Genomic DNA, 21,269 nt, shown 5'->3' with positions numbered 1-21,269 from the left:
CAAGTCCGATAGTCGCGATGGTCAAGACCATCGCGACCATCTTTTTGGACGCTCGTATATGCTGTGGGTGGTGACCCACAGCTATACGAGCATCCAGGAGGACGCTCCATTTTAATGGAGGAGGGTCCTGATTCAGAGCGAGCGCTCTGGTCAGAGCGTCCGGCTCTGAATCAGGCCCTTTGCTCACTTCTGGAAGTTGTGGGAAAGCCAGTTTTGCACAGTGGTAAATCACCCTGCCTCATCTGAAAGGGTGACTGATGTAGTGGCAGAGTCAGAGATGTTCCTATTTTCTAGTATGATTGCGAACTAGAGAATACGGAGCATGATGGTGGCTCGCCAAGTGTTGTAGGGCCCATTGATCATCTGCCGGATTTAGAGGTCAGAAGAGAGGTCTTTGCCGTAGAGCAGTTAAATGACCGTACTCTGGTGAAAGCCAGGGAGAATGTCAAGGTGGTCAATGGTAAACCCGTAGATCCCGATAGTCCCTTGATGTATCCTCACATGGTAATGTGTCAGGATCTGTTGTATCAGATGACTAAGAAAGGGAAAGAGATTGTGGAACAATTAATAGTCCCCAAAGCTTACAGGAGAACTGTGTTAGATCTGACCCATGGTCATATAACGGCAGGCCACCTAGGGGTACAGAAAATCACTGAGCGAACTGTGCAGAGGTTTTTTTGGCCCGGTGTCCATAAAGACGTATCTGACTTTTGCACCTCCTGCCCTGAATGCCAGTATCATGCTCCCAGACCACATTTAAAAAGTACTCTAGTCCCACTACCAATTATAGAGGTACCATTTGAAAGAATAGCTACGGACTTGGTGGGACCCTTGTTGATGTCTGCCCGGGGACATCAATATATTCTGGTAATTCTGGAGTACACTGCCAGATACCAGGAAGCGATACCGCTACGCAATACGTCAACCAAGTCCATTGCTAGAGAGCTGGTCCATGTTTTTAGCAGGTTGGGAATACCTAAGGAGATACTAACTGACCAGGGTACCCCGTTCATGTCAAAGGTTATGAAGGAGTTGTGCCGCCTGTTTAAGATTAACCAGTTAAGGACCTCGGTTTATCACCCCAAACCGATGGTTTGGTCAAGAGGTTTAACAAGACCTTAAAACATATGTTAATGAAAGTAGTCGACAAAGATGGTAAAGATTGGGATTATTTGCTGCCTTATCTGCTGCTGGCCATAAGAGAGGTTCCCCAATCCTCCACCGGGTTTTCACCTTTCGACTTGTTATATGGGAGACATCCAAGAGGGTTACTAAACGTTGCCAAGGAAATGTGGGGAGGGCAGTCCAGTCCTTATAAAACAGTGATTGAACATGTTTCCCAAATGCAAGAGAGAATTGCCGCTGTAGTGTCGATAGTTAAGGAGCACTTGGAACAGTGCCAACTAGCACAGCAAAGGGTATATAACAGCAATGCATGGTTAAGAAACTTTGCTCCTGGGGACAGAGTGTTGGTTCCCACGGTAGAAAGTAAACTGTTGGCTAAGTGGAAAGGGCCATTTGAGATCTTAGAAAAAGTGGGACAGGTCAACTATAAAGTTTACCAGCCTGGGAAAAGAAAACCAGAACAGATATATCATGTTAACCTAAAGGATAGAGCAGCACTGTTAGCCATCCAAGCCCCTCCAGTAAACCCAGGTCCCATGGTACCCAAAGTGACAGTGGCAAAAACCCTGTCAGCCAGTCAACAGCAGGAGATCAAGGAATTTTTGATCAGAAATAGGGTACTGTTTTCTGACCTGCCAAGAAAAATCATGGTCATCAAACATGACATAGTCACTGACCTGAGGGTTAAAGTTAACCTAAAGCCCTATAGGTTGCCCGAAGCCCAAAGAGAGTCTGTGTCAAAGGAAATTAAAAAAATGTTAGAATTGGGGGTAATTGAAGAATCACATAGTGAGTGGTCCAGTCCCATTGTGCTGATTCCAAAGCCTGATGGGAGTGTGCATTTTTGTAATGACTTCCGAAAGCTGAACAGTGTTTCAAAATTCAATGCCTACCCGATTCCCAGGGTGGATGAACTAATTGAAAGGCTGGGGACAGTAAGATATTTAACCACACTGGACCTAACCAAAGGGTATTGGCACGAGTTATTAACCAAAAACGCCCCCAAAAAAACAGCTTTTTCTGCACCAGAAGAGTTGTTTCATTACAAGATGTTACCCTTTGGGCTACATGGGGCACCTGCTACCTTTCAAAGAATGATGGATAGGATTCTAAGACCCCATAGACGATATGCTGCGGCTTATCTGGATGATGTGGCCATACATAGTCCTGACTGGCAGTCTCACTTACCCAGAGTACAAGCAGTGTTAGACTCCATCATTAAGGCACATTTGACAGCCAACCCGAAAAAGTGTTGTCTAGGGATGGAGGAAGTAAAATATCTGGGATACACCATTGGCAGGGGTTTGATAAAACCACAACTCAATAAGATTGAGGCAATACAGAACTGGCCACGACCCCTCAATAAGAAGCATGTGAGAGCCTTCTTAGGGATCACTGGATACTATAGGAGGTTCATATCCAGTTTTGCCACCATTGCGGTCCCACTTACTGACCTTACCAAGGGCAAACAAAAAATCATGGTGGAATGGGGTCCTGAAGCGGAGAAAGCTTTCCAAGAATTAAAAATAGCCTTATGTACCCAATCTGTTCTGGTGAAACCGATGCATCAGGTGTAGGCATCGGAGCGGTCCTGTCCCAAAGCAAAGAGGGTGAGGAACACCCTATTTTTTACCTAAGCAGGAAATTTAATATACATGTGAGAAACTATGCCACAGTGGAGAAGGAAGCTTTGGCCATAAAATGGGCGTTAGAAACTCTCAGGTAATATTTGGTGGGAAGAAAGTTCAAACTGATTACTGACCATGCCCCTCTGAAATGGAAGTCAGAAAACAAGGACAGTAATGCAAGAATAACGAGATGGTTCTTGGCGCTACAAACCTTTACATTTTCGGTAGAACACAGGCCAGGAAGCCAGCTGGCCAATGCAGATGCGTTGTCACGCGTTCATTGCTTGGGGGCTTCAGTTGTTCCGCCCCACAGGTCGAAACAAAGAGGGGGGATATGTGATAGGAACACTGGTAAAGTGGTCAGCGGTAGATACATTTGTCCTAGGTTTTTGACCTATGTGTTCTATAAACCTCCAAGAGAAAAGTCTGCAGTGAAGCAGATTTGAGTGTCGGCTTTTTGAAAAGCCGGTTTGGGTCTTCGGGGTGTGGATGTGAGGAGAGGGAGGGCTCCATCCACAGGACACTCCAGGTTTTGGCCTTCTAGGCCTGTTAGCAGGCTCATTAGGGTCTGCACCTGGAACTGGTTGATATAGGCTGTATGTGATTGTAAGCTAGTGTCTCATACCTGGGAGAGCAAGCAGACTGGCTGGCTCAGAGACACTTGGTGAAAACTATCTGTAAGTTTTGTGCATACGCTTGTGTTGATGGTGGAGGCAGTAGGCCCCACTATTTCTGTAGAGAGGGAACCTCTTGTCTAGTTAGCGCTCAGACGGGCTAGCGTTTACTTTTATGTTTTGTTTCCCTTTTTGCACAATAAATACTGGCACCGACCAGGTAGTACGAGACCTCAGACTGGTGTACTATTTTTCCGGCTACTGTGTGTGTGAAGAGGGAGTCCATCTACCCCACGAGAGGGACCCCCTAATCCGGTCGTGTTACAATATATATATAATTATTTTTAGGTTTTTTTAAACACTTAATTTTAACATTGATTTTTACTATATCAGTCATTGATATATCAGACTATCGATATTCAGAACATTACGACCATCGAGAATATTGATTTGCCCAGCAGCTGCTCCTCTGAGCAGCCGCCGGGTGGGTGGTCTTGCCAGCAGTGATTGGCAGCACGGCAGACACTGGGTGATGGTGCTGGGATGCAGAGGTTTCGGGAGGTCAATCTACTATTGGCCACTGCTAGAAGATTATATTTCGGCAGCCATCCACTGTGCATTTCAGATCACATCATTTGAGACCATGTCAGTCAACGCACAGCCTGGCGTGGTCGTAAACGATGCGACCACAACAGGCAAGTGGCTAAGTTGCCCTATACAATCTATAATAAGATAAAAAAGCTTAGGATAAACTTTTGAATATTACATTATATATAATTAAAGCTCTTTTATTTAAGGTAAACTTAATTTTCTTTTTAGTGGTGATTCAATGACAATTGTTTTTGTTATTTCCATTGAGGGTTACTTTCAAACTCTGGCCCTCATTCAGAGGCGGTCGCAAGAAGCGATCACTCTCTCTGAATGAGGGTGGCCGCTTCTTTTTTTAGTGTGACCTCCTGGTCGCTAGCTAAGCTGTGGGTTACCACCCACAGCTTAGCGACCAACCAGGGTGATGGTCGCGATGGTCAAGACCATCGCGACCATCGGGGCTTGCGACGAGACCCTAAGGTTGGGTCTCGGCAACTGCAAGCCCCAGGGAACTTCCTGCTCTGATCGAGCTGGAAGCTCCCCACTGACATCACTGCTGATGTCAGTGCGGCCGCCCACAAAATGGCAAGCATTTCATCAGGAACGCCTCCGTTTGTGTAGCCCCCCCCCCCCGCCCTCAACATCGACAGCCGGCCCTTTTGTAGTGAGCTCCGGAGCGAGAGAGTTCCTCTCTCGCTCCGGAGCTTGCACACGCGCAGTGCTGCACGTGCGCAGGACCAAAACATAGACCCGGTTGTGAGCGCGCAGCGCTTGCGACCGGGTCTGAATAAGGTCCTCAATGCCTCAAATTATTTAGCATGGTCATGCAGCAATATTTGCCTGATTATGTATGTTCTTATGGTTACACACAATAGGTTAATCATTTCTTGCAGAATATGGGATAACTGTAGCAATGATCCTGGTTTTGTGGCCAATAGAATAAATTAGATTTTATTTGGCATGGCAAGATATTTTAATATAGTTCAAGGGATTTAAATTACAAGAGGACTTCTCGCTTTAGATGATGACGTTTTTGTATGTAACTGTTTTCCTTTTTGCACGTCATTAGTGGTGACTGGATGCCAACCACTAGTGTCAATTAGACTCATTTATAGTTATGAAAATGCACATAAAGGGGCTGATTCTGAGTTGGGAGTAAAGCAAAAAAGAGCAAGTAACTGTGTACCTTGAACGACCATGGTGCAATGTAAGGGGTGCAAAAACTTCTTTTTTTTTTTTGCATGCACGGTAAGATGACCGTTAGACATATGAGCAGACGACCATCGCCACATATTCTTCTGTCGTATGTGCTTAGCCCCTTAAAATAAATTAAATATGATCAATCAATATATATTCTTATAGAGTATCGATTAAAAGATGATGGGGATGGGCCTAATTATCATTCCTCTCTTTTTATCCTTTAACTTGGGGTTATCTTCTATCCATCAACGAAAACAATTGTGGGTAAAGGGCAACAAAGGCCGCCAAGTGAAAATTCTGAAAAGATTATACTTGGATTACGTTGTGACACTAATTTGAAGGCCACGAAAAAATCAATTAAGAAACATTGGCCGCTAATTACTTTCGACCCTGCGTTCAAAAGTTTGAAACAAGTCTCTCCGCTTCTAAGCGTAAGCAGGGGCCGGAATCTAAAGGACACATTGCTTAGACCTGACTTACGTCCTAGCAAATCCAGTAGAGATAATTTGGGATGCATGACGTGCAGATCCCTTATAGCTGGACGATTTTTTTGCCATCCTCAAAATGGACATAAAATTTATCTGAAGCACCGATTGACGTGCAATTTGGACCATGTTGTGTATTTCCTCGTATGCCCTTGTGGGCTAATGTATGTGGGGAAAATGATACGCACATTTAAGGAGCGGATGACGCAACATCGCTCTTCTATACGTTTGGCTTATGCCACAGGTACCACAGATAAGCCAGTGGCGTTACATATTTTAAAGGAACATCATCAATTGAGTACCCTGAGATACATGATTATAGACTGGATTCCACCTTTGGCTCGCGGTGGGGATAGAGGTTTACAACTCCTAAAGCGTGAAGCAAGATGGATTCATCAATTGGACACTGTGGCCCCTAAGGGACTTAGGGCCTGATTCAGACCCACTCGCGAGCGGCTGTCCGCTCGCAAGTGAGATGTTATGGACTGAGCATGCGCACGACGGAGGGAGCTCCGTCGTGCGCATGCACCAGACGCGACGAGCGAAGGAAAGTCCTTCGCTCGTTGTGTCCGATCAAAGGGGGCGTGCTGTCAATGTTGATTGACAGCACGCCCCCTTTGGTGGGCGTGCCGGGGGCGTGCCTCCCTGACGGGGGCGTTCCCACGGGAACGCCTCCCGTCAGAAGCCGGCCCACTGACATCACTAGTGGTGTCAGTGGGAGTGATTTTGGCTCTGATAGAGCCAAAATCACTCCGGAGCTTGCAGTTGAAAACCTCAACCTTAGGCTCCGGCTCGCAAATTCGATGGTCGCGATGGTCTCGACCATCGCGACCATCACAATGCACGCTCGTATAGCCTGTGGGTGGTGACCCACAGCTATACGAGCGTCCAGGAGGACGCTCCATGAAAATGGAGCCCGGACCTCATTCAGAGCGTGCGCTCTGCTCAGAGCGTACGGCTCTGAATGAGGGCCTTAATAAGATAAATCCTCTAAATATTTTCATTTGACTCATGGGGTAAAAAAAATTTTCATGGTCTCTTTTTTGTACTTCTCCTGTTGGAGTGAACCATATGAACAAGTGGCACTCAACTGAAGTGACACATTAGGTTTAGGATTAGTTTTTGCAAGTGTGTTCAGTGCCCATGTGTTCCTTTTGGTTTATAATGTGTAATGTTTTTTATTTTTATTGTTGTTTGTATGTAGGTTCTATATGTGCACTGCGATTTAGGTGCATTTGCACCTGATCTTGCTGATATTCATTTAAAGAGTTTTGAGTATTATGCATTTTATATTGGGTTTAAATTGATGGGGGCGGTCTGGTTACTATGGCAATATGGGTGCTTCTCTCGAGTATGAGAGTAGCGACTAGTGGCATCCTGATTGTTGTTAGGCTGATGCGCCGACAGTTAGGGATGGATTTAGCTACATATTAGTGTCTAAGGTTTGTTGGTATAAAGGAGACTAAGTTGTCTCGTTTGAATTGCCTCCGCTGTCTGACGGGGCTATTCTAAATAGTCTCTAGATTGGCGATCTATGAGTTTGCCACAGCGCTTGTTTGGCTAACTCGGGATCCATACAGGTTTGAGGTCACTTCCGCTTTGCGTTCCAGTTGGTGACACGCACGCCGGAGAGCTGTTTAGACACATGGACCGCACATCTTGAAGTTTGCTCCATCGGACTATGTTCGTGGTGGTGTGATATTGGTTACTAGGTAAATGCTTATTTATCAGCTGTATGATTGCTTGTGAAGGTTACCTGTGGGCACCTCAGGATAGCGGTGTTGTCTGATTTATTTAATTGGGGGTGTGTCCATCTATGGGGCCTCTGGAGTATATATAGACTCATTTGTTCTAGTGGTGGGACTTGCTACTTGGACGATTTGGGATGTGATATTCTGGTCTTGACAAAGGGCACTGAGTGGACCGAAACGTCGACTTTTTTCGTATTGTCTAATGTGATATCGTGAATTATTAAAGTTGCCTGCCCACTGCATAAAGATTAGTGAGTGCTCTCTCTTCCTTTGCATCTATGTGTGGCTGCCTATGGATTCCGCTAGGCGACCTGAGTTGTGCACCCCAACAAGCTGACTTTTTGTTCTCTGTGAGTGCCGTTCTTACAAAACTGGAGGGATATATATATTAGGGGTGAGCGGGTTCGGATTTCTGAAATCCGAACCCCCCCGAGCCCCCCCGATCCGAGTCCGATCCGAGTCAGGCTCGACTTTTCCCGCCTGACTCGGATCTGAAATCGAGGCAAAACGTCATCATCCCGCCCTCCGAGTCTCGCGGGTTTTGGATCCTATATAAGATACCCGCGTCGGCGCCATTTTCTCACTCGGCTGTGGACAGTGAAGAGGGAGGGTGGGAGTTAGGGCTGTGTAGTGTAGTGTAGTGCTGCTGTTGTCCACTACTTCAAAGTCCATAGGGGCTGGCTGTGTTGTGCTGTGCTGCTGTTGCTAATAGGGGCTGTGTCCACTACTTCAAAGTCCATCGGGGCTGGCTGGACTGTGTTGTGCAGTCAGTTCTCCATAGGGGCTGTGTCCACTCCAAAGTCCTGTGCAGTGTCCCAGTCCTAAAGGGGTGCTGTAGTGTTGTCCAGGGGGTGCTCTGTCCATCAGGGGTGCTCCCCCCAAGTGCTAAAAAAATAATATATTTTCTGTGTTTGTGAATTGTGTGCGCAGTAGCCGCACGTGCATCAACAAAGTAGTGCCAAGCGTGCGCCTGTGTCATAAGTAAAGGGCCGGCTGGCTTGACCGTTAAAGGGTGCTGTAACCCCCGAAAGTACACTCCAGTCCAAACCAAAAAAAAATTATTTTCTGTGTTTGTGAATTGTGTGCGCAGTAGCCGTACGTGCATCAACAAAGTAGTGCCAAGCGTGCGCCTGTGTCATAAGTAAAGGGCCGGCTGGCTTGACCGTTAAAGGGTGCTGTAACCCCCGAAAGTACACTCCAGTCCAAACCAAAAAAAAATTATTTTCTGTGTTTGTGAATTGTGTGCGCAGTAGCCGCACGTGCATCAACAAAGTAGTGCCAAGCGTGCGCCTGTGTCATAAGTAAAGGGCCAGCTGGCTTGACCGTTAAAGGGTGCTGTAACCCCCAAAGTACACTCCAGTCCAAACCAAAAAAAAAATTATTTTCTGTGTTTGTGAATTGTGTGCGCAGTAGCCGCACGTGCATCAACAAAGTAGTGCCAAGCGTGCGCCTGTGTCATAAGTAAAGGGCCGGCTGGCTTGACCGTTAAAGGGTGCTGTAACCCCCGAAAGTACACTCCAGTCCAAACCAAAAAAAAAATTATTTTCTGTGTTTAGCCGCACGTATATATAAAATCGATATAACATAAATGGAGGACCAAACTTTCTCCGATAAAAATAAAATAGAGAAAGATCAAGAACCACTTCCTCCTAGTGCTGAAGCTGCTGCCACTAGTCATGACATAGACGATAACATGCCATCAATGTCGTCTGCCAAGGCCGATGCCCAATGTCATAGTAGAGGGCACATACAATCCCAAATGGCAAAGTTCAGGAAAATGACCTTGAAAAAGACATTGAAATCAGCTGAAGAGAAACGTAAACTTGCCAATATGCCATTTACGACACGGAGTGGCAAGGAACGGCTAAGGTCGATCCCTAGTATGTTCATGACTAGTGGTTCAGCTTCACATGACGATGGAAGCCCTCCTCCCACTAAAAAAATCAAAAGAGTTAAGCTGGCAAAAGCACAGCGAAGAACTGTGCTTTCTAAGAAGATATCACAAATCCCCAAGGAGAGTCCAAGTGTGGTGGTGGTTGCGATGCCTGACCTTCCCAGCACTGGACGGGAAGAGGTGGCTCTTTCCACCATTTGCATGCCCCCTGCAAGTGCTGAAAGGAGCACCCACAGTCCACTTGCTAATATGCAAATTGAAGATGTCACTGTTGAAGTACAACAGGATGAGGATACTGGTGTAGCTGGCGCTGAGGAGGAAGTTGGCGAGGAGTATTCTGATGGTGATGTGGTTTGTTTAAATCAGGCTCCGGGGGAGACAGTTGTTGTCCGTTGGATGAAAAAGCCCATCACGGTCATGCCTGGGCAGAAGACCAAACATTCCACCTCTTTGGTCTGGCAATATTTCTATCCAAATCCGGACAACAACTGTCTTGCCATATGTACCATATGTAAAGGTGAAATAAGTAGGGGTAGGGACGTCAACCACCTAGGAACATCCTCCCTTATACGGCACCTGCAGCGCGTTCATAAAAAGTTACTGTCAAGTTCAGAAACTTTGGCTAAGACCGTAAGCAGTCCAGGGACACCTAAATCCCGTTGTCCTGTTGTATCCAAGCGCCTGCAAACCACACCGTCAACTCCCTCCTCGTCAATTTCCTCCTTAGTCAGGATCGGAAGTAGTCCTGCAGGCCATGATGACTGACTCTCCTATCCGGGATTCCTCTGGAGGATCCTGCATTGCTGCGCCTACTGCTGCCGCTGCTGCTGTTGCTGCTGCTGGGAGTCGTTCATCATCCCAGAGAGGAAGTAGGAACACCACTACTTTTACTAAACAATTGACCCTCCAACAGTCCTTAGCGAGGAGGATGAAGTACGACAGCAGTCATCCTGAAGCAAAACGTATAACTGAGGCCTTGACTGCTATGTTGGTGTTAGACGTGCATCCGGTATCCGCCATTAGTGCAGTGGGATTTAGACAATTGATGGAGGTAGTGTGTCCCCGGTTCCAAATCCCGTCTAGATTCCACTTCACTAGGCAGGCGATACCGAGACTGTACAGAAACGTCAGAAAAAGTGTCCTCAGTGTCCTGAAAAATGCCGTTGTACACAATGTCCACTTAACCACGGACATGTGGACAAGTGGAACAGGGCAGACTAAGGACTATATGACTGTGACAGCCCACTGGGTAGATGTATCACCTTACGCAGCAACAGCAGCAGCATCACTAGTAGCAGCATCTCAGAAATGCCAGCTCGTTACAAGGCAGGCTACGCTGTGTATCAACGGTTTCAGTAAGAGGCACACCGCTGACAACCTCTTAGAGAAACTGAGGGAAATCATCGCCCAGTGGCTTACCCCACTTAGACTCTCCTGGGGATTTGTGATATCTGACAACGCCACCAATATTGTGCGGGCATTACATCTGGGCAAATTCCAGCACGTCCCATGTTTTGATCACACAATAAACTTGGTGGTGCAGAATTTTCTGAAAAGCGACAGGGGCGTGCAGGAGACGCTTTAGGTGGCCCGAAAAATTTCTGGCCACTTTCGTCATTCAGCGACTGCGTGCCGAAGACTGGAGTGCCAGCAAACACTCTTGAACCTGCCCCGCCATCACCGGAAGCAAGAGGTTGTGACGCGGTGGAACTCAACCCTCTATATGCTTCAGAGGATGGAGGAGCAGCAAAAGGCCATACAAGCCTATACATCCACCTATGACATAGGCAAAGGAGGGGGTATGCACCTGACTCAAGCGCAGTGGAGAATGATTTCCGTGTTGTGCAAGGTTCTCCAGCCCTTCGAACTTGCCACACGTGAAGTCAGTTCAGACACAGCCAGCTTGAGTCAGGTCATTCCCCTCATCAGGCTTTTGCAGAAGCAGCTGGAGAAAGTGAAGGAGGAGCTAAGACGGTGCGATTCCGCTCGGCATGTGGGACTTGTGGATGAAGCCCTTCATTCGCTTTGCCAGGATTCCAGGGTGGTCAATCTGTTGAAATCAGACCACTACATTTTGGCCACCGTGCTTGATCCTAGGTTTAAAGCCTATGTGGTGTCTCTCTTTCCGGCCGACACAAGCCTGCAGAGGTGCAAAGACCTGCTGGTGAACACACTGTCAGCTGAAGCGGAACGTGACACGTCAACGGCTCCTTCTTCATTTTCTCTTGCAACTGGGGTTGCCAGGAAAAAACTTAGGTATCCTAAGCAATCCGCTGGCGGTGATGCAGGGCAGGCAGGACCAAGTTTGGACATCTGGTCCGGACTGAAGGACCTGGCAACAATTTCTGACATGTCTACTGTCACTGCATATGATACTGTCACCATTGACAGAATGGTGGAGGATTACATCGGTGACAGCATCCAAGTAGGCATGTCAGACAGTCCATACCTGTACTGGCAGGAAAAAGAGGCAATTTGGAGGCCCCTGTACAAGCTGGCTCTATTTTACCTGCGTTGCCCCCCTCCAGTGTGTACTCCGAAAGAGTGTTTAGTGCAGCCGGGAACCTTATCAGCGAAAGGCGTAGGAGGTTGCTTCCACAGAATGTGGAGTAGATGATGTTCATCAAAATGAATTATCAGCTCTTCCAGGGAGACCAGCCTCCAGAAGATACAGAGGGACCTGTGGTGGTGGATTCAAGTGGGGACGAGTTAATACTTTGTGAGGATGAGGATGTACACACTGAAGAGGGTGAGGAATCGGTGGATGAGGAGGATGAGGATGACATCTTGCCTCCGTAGAGCCAGTTTGTGCAGGGACACATTAATTGACAGCTTGTTTTGTGGGGGCCCAAACGAACCAATCATTTCAGCCACAGTTGTGTGGCAGACCCTGGCGCTGAAATGATTGATTTGTTAAAGTGTGCATGTCCTGTTTATACAACATAAGGGTGGGTGGGAGGGCCCAAGGACAATTCCATCTTGCACTTCTTTTTTTTCTTTGCATTATGTACAGTTTGGGGCCTAGTTTTTCTAACTGCCATCCTGTCTGCCACTGCAGTGTCACTCTTAGATGGGTCACGTGTTTGTGCCACCCACTCGTGTCGCTTAGCATAGTCATCCAGCTACCTCGGTGCAACCTTTTGGACATAAAAACACTATTGTGAGGTGTGAGGTGTTCAGAATAGACTGGAAATGAGTGGAAATTAAGGTTATTGAGGTTAATAATAGCATAGGAGCAGAGAAACCAACAAATTCTGTGATTTTAGCTGTTTTTATGCTTTTTTTAAAAAAAATACAGATCCAAAACACAAAACTCAGAACCCAAAACACGGAAGGGTGGTTTTGGCAAAACCAATCCAGATCCAAAACACGAAGAAAGATCCAGATCCAAAACCAAAACACGAAAAGTGGCCGGTGCACACCCCTAATATATATATATATATATATATATATATATATATATATATATATAAATACACAAGAAAGACCCGGCACTCCATAAATCCCCAACTGAGTAAATGTCTGGCTCCAGGTGCCCTCAGTGAGGCGGAGACCACTCCTGGATTATAATATTTTGAAATTGATACAAGCACACTTGCACTTTATTGTTGTATTGCAATGGCTGCTAAAGTTCTGGAGGATTTGGAGGATGCTGCTAGTATGCTTATGTGTGATCACTACGAGACTTTTAGTTTTTCAGATATAGAGGCTAATCAAATTCTGCTCAAGGAACCCATGTTCGACACTAGTGTGGATACTTCCAATGAGGAATTATTCAGAGAGCTATTTAAACTGCATAAGAGACAAATCGATTTTTTGTATCATGGCAGGACTTTGTCGGACTATTTTAGGAATAAGCAGATCCCTCGGGGGTTTAGAGTTCACAACGTTCCTACTATTGGGCGGTACAGCATTCCCTTCTGTAAGAAGTGGATTGCTGTACTAAATAAATGCTCAATGGATTTAATCCTGTTAGTCATTGAAGAATCAACACGTGAATTAAATGACACCAAGGATAAACTTGATAAATTCGAACAGGAATTTCTTGACAAATTAAAGGAAGATTCCTCTGTTAAATGGCTTGATAAATTAAATAACCAAATGGAAGCTTATAAAAATGATTTACTTAAATATAAAAAGGAAAAACTTAAAAAAGTCCAACAAGACTATATGCACCACCGAGTATATCCCTGGTTGAATAATACCTCAAATACTAATAAAAAGCAGGGGAAAACTCCGTTTTTTAGAAGGCAAAAAGAACAAGGGGGTTATTCTAGCACGTCTGCTAGTGAAGTTGATGATTTTGTTAGCCTTCCCCCCAATACATTGGGCAGGGAGCTCCCTTTAGGGGTCAGCACCCGGGCAGGTGCCATCGCCCGGGGACAAAACCAACGAGGAGGGGTGGGCAATCCACGAGGCAGGCAAGGAGCCAGGCTACGGAGGAACAAAAGGGATTAATATTTAACCTGTCAACTAAGGAGCTATCGGTAGCTGAACGATCTGTGCTGAGCAAAGGGCTCACGTTTATACCTACTTGTCTTCCTGATAGGTTCCAATGTAAAATTGACAACTATCGACTACATCGGTCTCTTAAACTAAAGGAATTTTTTGGTAAAAATCCCCTGACGGCCACACAATCTTTAATCCCCTCCCAGCTATTGAAAATAGGACATAGATCCAAGTTTGACCCTCCGTCGAACAATCCTTCCATTAAAGCATTTTGTAGGATGCTGGATTCAGCGATGGAGGCTAAACATGAACGGGTCCATCAAAATTTGACATATGAAGAAAGACAAGCCCTCAAATCATTGAGTAAACGCGAGGACATTGTAATACGCTCTGCGGATAAGGGCGGCTCTATAGTGGTGTGGGACACCATTGACTATAGAGCAGAATGTTTAAGACTTTTGTCTGATATTAATACGTACTGTATTCTGGACACGGATCCTACCTATACATATAAAAAAACTTTGGATGACATGCTTGAAGCTGCAGCCTTGTCTGGAATATTGTCTAGAGAAATATTGGTCAAGTTGTTGGTTGATTATCTGGTGGTTCCGGTGTTCTACGTGATTCCCAAAGTCCACAAGGACGCACAGAGACCGCCTGGCAGACCCATTGTGTCTGCCAGGGGTTCTCTGTGTGAACCCATTTCCATTTATTTAGATGCGTATCTACAAAAATGTATACAGGACACAAGTACGCACCTTAGAGACTCTAGTGCTCTGTTGAAGAAATTGGTGGACTTGGGCCCTGTACCAGATAACATGTTGCTTATTACTCTTGATGTTACAAGCTTGTACACCTGCATTCCGCAAGTGGCGGGTGTGCAGGCTGTTAAAAGACTATTAGTGGGTAATCCTAAATACGAGGGCCCTGATATTGATTTTTTTTCTATCTTTATTACAGTTTACATTAGAGCATAATTATTTTTTGTTCGATGGGCACTTTTACAATCAACGCACGGGATGTGCAATGGGCTCTGCTGTAGCCCCTTCCCTGGCAAACTCGTTCATGTGGGAAGTTGAATGCGATCTATTTTTTGGTAGAACAGAAATTTCTGAGAACATTTTGTTATACTATAGATACATAGACGACCTGATATTGTTCTGGACAGGTTCCGAACAAAGTTTTGATGCTCTTATTGATGTACACAATAATTCCTGTAGCCCTGTGAAATTCACGGTAACCAAAAGTACCACTCAGCTTAATTTTTTAGATATTAAGATAGAGGTAGATAATAACATGCTACACACCTCATTGTACACGAAACCTACAGATAGAAACACATTGCTTAAATATCAAAGCTTCCATCCATCCCCCACGGTGAGGGGTCTCCCATACTCTCAATTTTTGAGAGTATGCAGAGTGAATAGTAAACCTGAGGAAAGGGAGAGGCAATTAGATGTCATGTTAAAAAAGTTTTTACAGAGAGGTTACCCACTGAATTTATTGCAGGAGGCAAGGTCTAAAGCTGTTAGACTCAATAGGGATGAACTATTGACACCCAAAGCACCTAAAGTTTTGACCAAGGTTATACCATGGGTTAATCAGTATAGTGTCAAGAGTAAGCATACTAACCAGGTGGCAAAAAAATTTTGGCCACTGGTCTCTACTGACCCAGAATTACCTATGCTTTACTCATCTAAGATCATGCCGAGCTATACAAGGAATAGAAGCATTAGGGACTGGTTGGTCAAAACTGACATCACTGGTTTTAAAACATCTACCAATGAATCTACTGGTTTTTTGCAACGTAGGAAGGGTTGCTTTCGTTGCCTGGGGTGCACTACATGTAATTATTTGATTCCAGGAGAATTTATCTCCCACCCGTACACGGGCCAAAAATGTAAAATACAGTGGAATCTGAGTTGTACTTCCAGGTTTGTGGTGTATGTTCTGTCTTGCCCATGTGGGCAAGACAGAACGTCAGTTCGAGGAGAGAATGGCTCAGCACAGGTCTGCTATTAGGGCGGCCCTATTGTCGGGACAAAGCGAACAGCCGGTGGCACACCATTTTGCCAACTTAAAACACAGTATGGCGACATTGAGGTATCGCATTATAGACCATATCCCTGTGTCCATTAGGGGAGGCAATAGATCTAAAAAACTTTTACAAAGGGAAACCAAATGGATTTTCCGTTTGGATACTGTAGTCCCTAGGGGCCATAATGAGTCATTAGGGATACATAACTTTTTATGATATGATGCTGAGTCTCCTTGGTTTCTAGCAAGGTGCGGATTGTGTATTAGGTATCAGCTTGGGTCATGTATAGGGCAGTTAATCCTTTTAATCCTTTTTGTTGTTTATAGGATTACTTTATGTAGCCCGCCAGCCATTATACAGATACACTAGCACATATATTTGTTTTTGTCGCCTTATGATCTATATAGGCGGGGGGTTTTTTTGTGCTCTTTGTGCTTTATGTACATATATATTGTTATATCATTGCTACCATTGATGTCCACTAACAGACAAGAGGTGGCATTTCTATATGCAATATTTTTTTATATTACAGGTGTGATCATTAGTATATAATGTTGTAGATTTGTGTATTATGTTTTTATGGTCATTACATGTTTGTCCTTTTTTTAATATTTTCATATTTCCATATGGTTACACAATGTATTATTGTCTTGCATTTTTGTGGTCGGGCCACAAGATGGCAGCGTGGCCACCTTTGTGCAAGCAATTAACAAACACTTATGTTTCACTGTTTCCATTTTTCACTTCATTGCACAAGCATATTATTAGCACTTTATAGCGCTATCCATTTGTTGGCTAGCGCTGATGGTATATTAATTATTCACACATAGGAGAGTTGTTGCACTATTAAGTGACTGTATCTTCCTCCGGGCAGTGGATGACGTCACTTCCGGTTCGCGGGTGCCGCGACCGGATGTGTGGGGTCCGTTTACCGGAGGTGGGCAGATCAGCTGCATTCACTCAGCACAGACACAGGTATTTAAGACCACTGTTATTGTATGTTATTTATCTGTATGTTCCTGAAGACGGGGTCTCCGTATCCCGAAACGTCGAAATAATTAAACGCTCTTTGTGAAGTCTCCTGAGTGCCGCTGTACCTATTGTGGACTATATATATATATATATATATATATATATATATATATATTTATTTTAATTTTTTTTATTTATTGTTAGTTCAAATTTTTATTTTTAATATCTATTGTTTATCATATATATATATATATATATATATATATATATTTATATATATCTCTACATTTCTTTTCAAAAAAACGAATGGTGAAATATAACTAAAGGCCCCCATACTGTACATAAGAGATTGATTGCAGCAATCGTGCAATTTGCAATCGATTGTGTATAAAAATCTTTCCCTTTTTCAATCTATTGCAGATTGTTAGTCTTGAAAAAGTCTATATGATCTAGAGACCAAACGCGTTGATGTCACCAGCTGTAACAATCCTCCTGCTGTAGCCGGATACCCATTTACTTACCTGCCCGGAGAAACCTGGAAGCCAGCTGATCGCTACATCCAGCCAGCGTAGCTCCACACTTACAGAGTCCTGTACCCTCTGATTTCCCACAGCGGCAAGACTTCCTGTTACCTTTACTACACCTGCAACAGAGTGGGACTACTGCACCAGCCACTGACACCAGTATTGGGACTGGGGATATCGGCATCTACGGAAATAGTCGGAGGCTCACTCGGAGGTCCCGCTCTTGTCTCTCCCAAGTGCGGCTAACAAAAAAAGTATCTGTGCTGGGACGTCAGCACAGTCAATTAAGGGTCTGTCTACCTACAGGTATCGATTTAAGGAAGGCTACATTTAATTTTATAGCACATGGATATATGAAGTGCACTCATGTTAAGCTTACTGGACACGCGTATTAGGAATCAAGTCCAATCAGTCATATTAATTACCAACAACACTATTGTCCCAGATTCATATTGACTTTCATTTAGCTGCTTTTTATAATTTGCTACATTGTATGTTCATGCTTTGCATTTTATCAATATGTATCATGGTGTCTATTAATGTTATTTGATTGTTTTTTTATGTCAATTACTTTGTGTCTATTTTATCATTAATTTCATGAGTAAAATTATTTATCAATTGAATCAGCTGTGTATAGACACCTGTTTCTATTCAGTAACACACCACAGCACCCTAAGTAAAGGCCCCCATACATCAGAGATTGATTGCAGCAATCGTGCAATTTGCAATTGATTGTGTATAAAAATCTTTCCCTTTTTCAATAGATTGCAGATTGCAGAATTGCCACAATCTATTGAAAAAGGGAAAGATTTTTATACACAATCAATCTCTGATGTATGGGGGCCTTATAGTGCAGTGTCTATCTTGTTGCTATGCATGGTAAATATTGGCTGCTTTAATATGTAGCCCACAAATGCTGGACAGCTATATTTTTAAACTGCAATTTAGATTTCAGTTTGGAGAAGCCCCTCTCATATCTAAATCTCTCTGCACATTTCAAATCTACCCCACCAGTAGTGCAGCATAGTTTTGCCAAGGTGCAAAGTTACTTGCTCTTTTATACTTTACTCCCACCTCAGAATCAGACCCAAAATAAAAAAAAACATATACAGTAGTTAAAACACTGAGATGTAGAAATGGGGCACATGACAAAAGACATCCCCTATGCCCCCTTACTCTCATAACCTAATTAAGAAACAACTGAGGGCTTGATTCAGCAAGGAATGAAGTTGCGTATATGCTCGCAATCAGTCGATTAATTCACTCTGCGCATGTGTATGCATCGCAGTGCGCGTGCGCAAACTAGCAATTGCGATGGGAACTGGCTACGCAGACCCAGAGCAGAGTGATTGACAGGAAGTGCTGTTTGTGGGTTTTGATTGGGGATGGTCAGGTGAACGCAGGCGTGCCAGTGCGTTTCAATGCCGTTGCATGGGCGTGCATAAATTAGCCACTGTGTTACCTGACGCCTCCTGAGACCTCATATCGTGCGCAGAAGTTAGCAATTCCTGAGTGAGGTCTGGGCTTCCTTAACTGTGTGCATGGGTCCGATGTTACCGATTGTTTTGCTATGTTGCCCTAGTATACGGATGTGAGTAAGGGGAAGTGGGGGTCCTTATGTCAGGCTGCATACGCAATGTGAATGCACAAATATAAATAGCTCCGCTGATATTAGCAATGCAGTTGCGTGCGTATAAGCAGAATTGCGTTCCTTGCTGAATAAGGCCCTGAGGCTCAATGAACTGTATTTTGGGGAAAAACATGTAAAAATCACATTACTATAGTGTAAAATTACGAGAGAGAGAGAGAGAGGGAGAGAGAGATATGTTTAAATTTTTTTTTAGTTAACTATACTGTGATTTCCATTTCCCTAAGCTGCCTCATTGATATGAACATACATATTGTATTTTAGTTGACAGCTGCTATTTGTGAGTTCCTTAAAAAGTAGCGGTTTGGTTCATAATTATTGCAGCATATGTAGAAGGACAGTACTGTAGGTAGAGATGCTCCACCAATGTGTTACTGCCAGGAACCATCTTTATATTGTTATGATTCATGTAATTCCACAGGTGTAACGCATAAGAATCATTGAAGGTTGGCAATGTTTTCCACACCTTGTAATACCGTCTCCAAGCTGGGTATGAAATAGGATAAAATCGCTGAGGATTCACAAAAGAGATGTTCCCACAGGTGATATCCTCTAGACCCTGAAATGAAGGTATGACACAGAACTTGTTCAGGACACGGGTAAAGAGACCTGGTCCTTGGTGACCCCATATTTGTGCATTATAATTCTGTGCAAATTTGTTCATACTGTTCCATGTAAAATTATGGTGGGAGGAGAATCCAAAGACGCCATTGCTGGAATATTTAGAAGATTGTGCAGCCAGAAAGTTCTGATGTGGAATTGCGCGAATGGAGATGAAATCAGTGTCCATATAAATGCCACCATATTTCCAGATTAGAGCCAGCCTGCAGCCATCAGCACTGACATGGACCCAGTGTGGCTCCTTTTCTGGATTGACCTGCAAATAAAATGAACACACACATTAAGTCTCAACATTCACCAATATAGTACACTTTTCTTTTGTTCTACAATTCTTTGTAATTATAGTAACTATGGTCATATAAATAAACATATATCCTATTAACCACTCCAATCAATTACTTCAGTTATTCACCCAAGGACAGATTCAGGATGCTCATGGTACAGAATATATACTTTATAGAGGTCCCACCCTACCTCCTCCTTACCCAAAACCCACCCCACCACCACCCCTCACCCCCCAAACACTGGAAACCATGATACGCATGCACTCAAACAGTGACATCCCAAAAAAGTAAAATGCAACCACCTAAATGGGAAATAGTCATCAAACTCTCCATGATCAAAATGTAAGCACATCCGAAGCATTGAAAACACACGCATATTAGAAAAGATATAGATTATAAACATAACACACCCACTGGAGTTTAAAATGTGTATTTAATATGCATATTTAATGCAAGATAAGTCCATATAAGCATGCAAAAATAAAAATGTAGACACTGATGAAATGTTGACATGTTGTCTCTGATGGGCCAGGTGTGACTTACCTGCTCCCGTCGGTTGCAGTGACTCCATTGGCATTATCCTGGCCACAACGATCATGTGAGTGTGACTTCCGGTGAAGTCATCTGATGGCACGTCGTTCCAGTAAGCATACCTTGCCCACCCCAAACCCTCACCCCCCCACTGTAACTTAACCCCAACCTCCCTCTTGTGCCTCTTTCCTTTCAGCATCTCACTTTCAAGTTATCTGCCCCTCTCTATCAACATCATGCCCCATCCTAAGTGCTCTGCACAACCTCCTCCCACTCCACAGCCAAACCCTAATGTTGACATTCTGAGAATGTCGATATGTTGCCTGTCAACATTTTAACAAAGTAGTGCAGAAGAAGGGGACTTGGGGGAATGAGGTCACAATGCACAGGATATTGCATGATACAGTAAATACAATTGTTTAACAAATATGCAAATATTCAATGTAGCTCCACATTACAGAGATATGAATCCAAAATAGATACCAACTATAAACAAAATGAATGGTGCTCCCAGGAGTAAGCTTAGTATACACGAGAAGGAAGAAAAACAGAACAGTTCTCCCTAATTGGGTCATTCTTTCAACAATTTCAACAACATAACCCTGGACATTGTGATGTCGTCATGAACATTGTTCATGTCGACCTAATAACTACATCCCGTTCTGTACCACCTTTTCCATGGATCTTATTTTGGAGGATTTTACCAAAAACTCAAGGGAAATTCAATTTGTGCATGTTGCTATGTGATGTCATATATAAGTTTTGTGGATTTGCACTTGTTTGTACTGGTAAGTGCTTCACTTAAGGCATCAATGTGTGATGTTTGCAGAAAGAAAACTTTTTTGTTCTGAAGAGAGGATCCCGGTGGGCTGGGTCATTACTTCCTGAGTGCAGCTAGCAGTGGGGACTGTCAACTC

At 44.1% G+C, this 21,269-nt stretch overlaps 1 protein-coding gene and 1 long non-coding RNA gene across 4 annotated transcripts in view; one reads left to right on the top strand and one right to left on the bottom strand.

Moving 5' to 3' along the window:
• The first annotated feature begins 3,381 nt into the window (after positions 1-3,381).
• Positions 3,382-21,269, top strand: part of LOC148534442 (uncharacterized) — a 44,538-nt gene continuing 26,650 nt past the window's right edge. The window contains exons 1-3 of the long non-coding RNA XR_015877643.1: positions 3,382-3,430; positions 17,165-17,574; positions 19,338-19,486. This is a non-coding gene — a long non-coding RNA (uncharacterized LOC148534442). The remainder of the gene's footprint in view (positions 3,431-17,164; positions 17,575-19,337; positions 19,487-21,269) is intronic.
• LOC148534441 (alpha-1,4-N-acetylglucosaminyltransferase-like) overlaps positions 19,206-21,269 on the bottom strand; it is a 39,734-nt gene continuing 37,670 nt past the window's right edge. For all 3 annotated transcript variants that reach the window (XM_088466865.1, XM_088466863.1, XM_088466864.1), the window contains one exon: positions 19,206-19,793. In XM_088466865.1, the coding sequence (XP_088322991.1) occupies positions 19,206-19,793 (588 nt within the window). The remainder of the gene's footprint in view (positions 19,794-21,269) is intronic.

Source organism: Taudactylus pleione, unplaced genomic scaffold, assembly GCF_031769625.1.
Source record: "Taudactylus pleione unplaced genomic scaffold, aTauple2 ptg000066l, whole genome shotgun sequence".
Lineage (NCBI taxonomy): Eukaryota > Metazoa > Chordata > Amphibia > Anura > Myobatrachidae > Taudactylus > Taudactylus pleione.
Note: the sequence above shows the minus strand (reverse complement) of the source record. Positions and strands in the feature narration are given on the sequence as shown.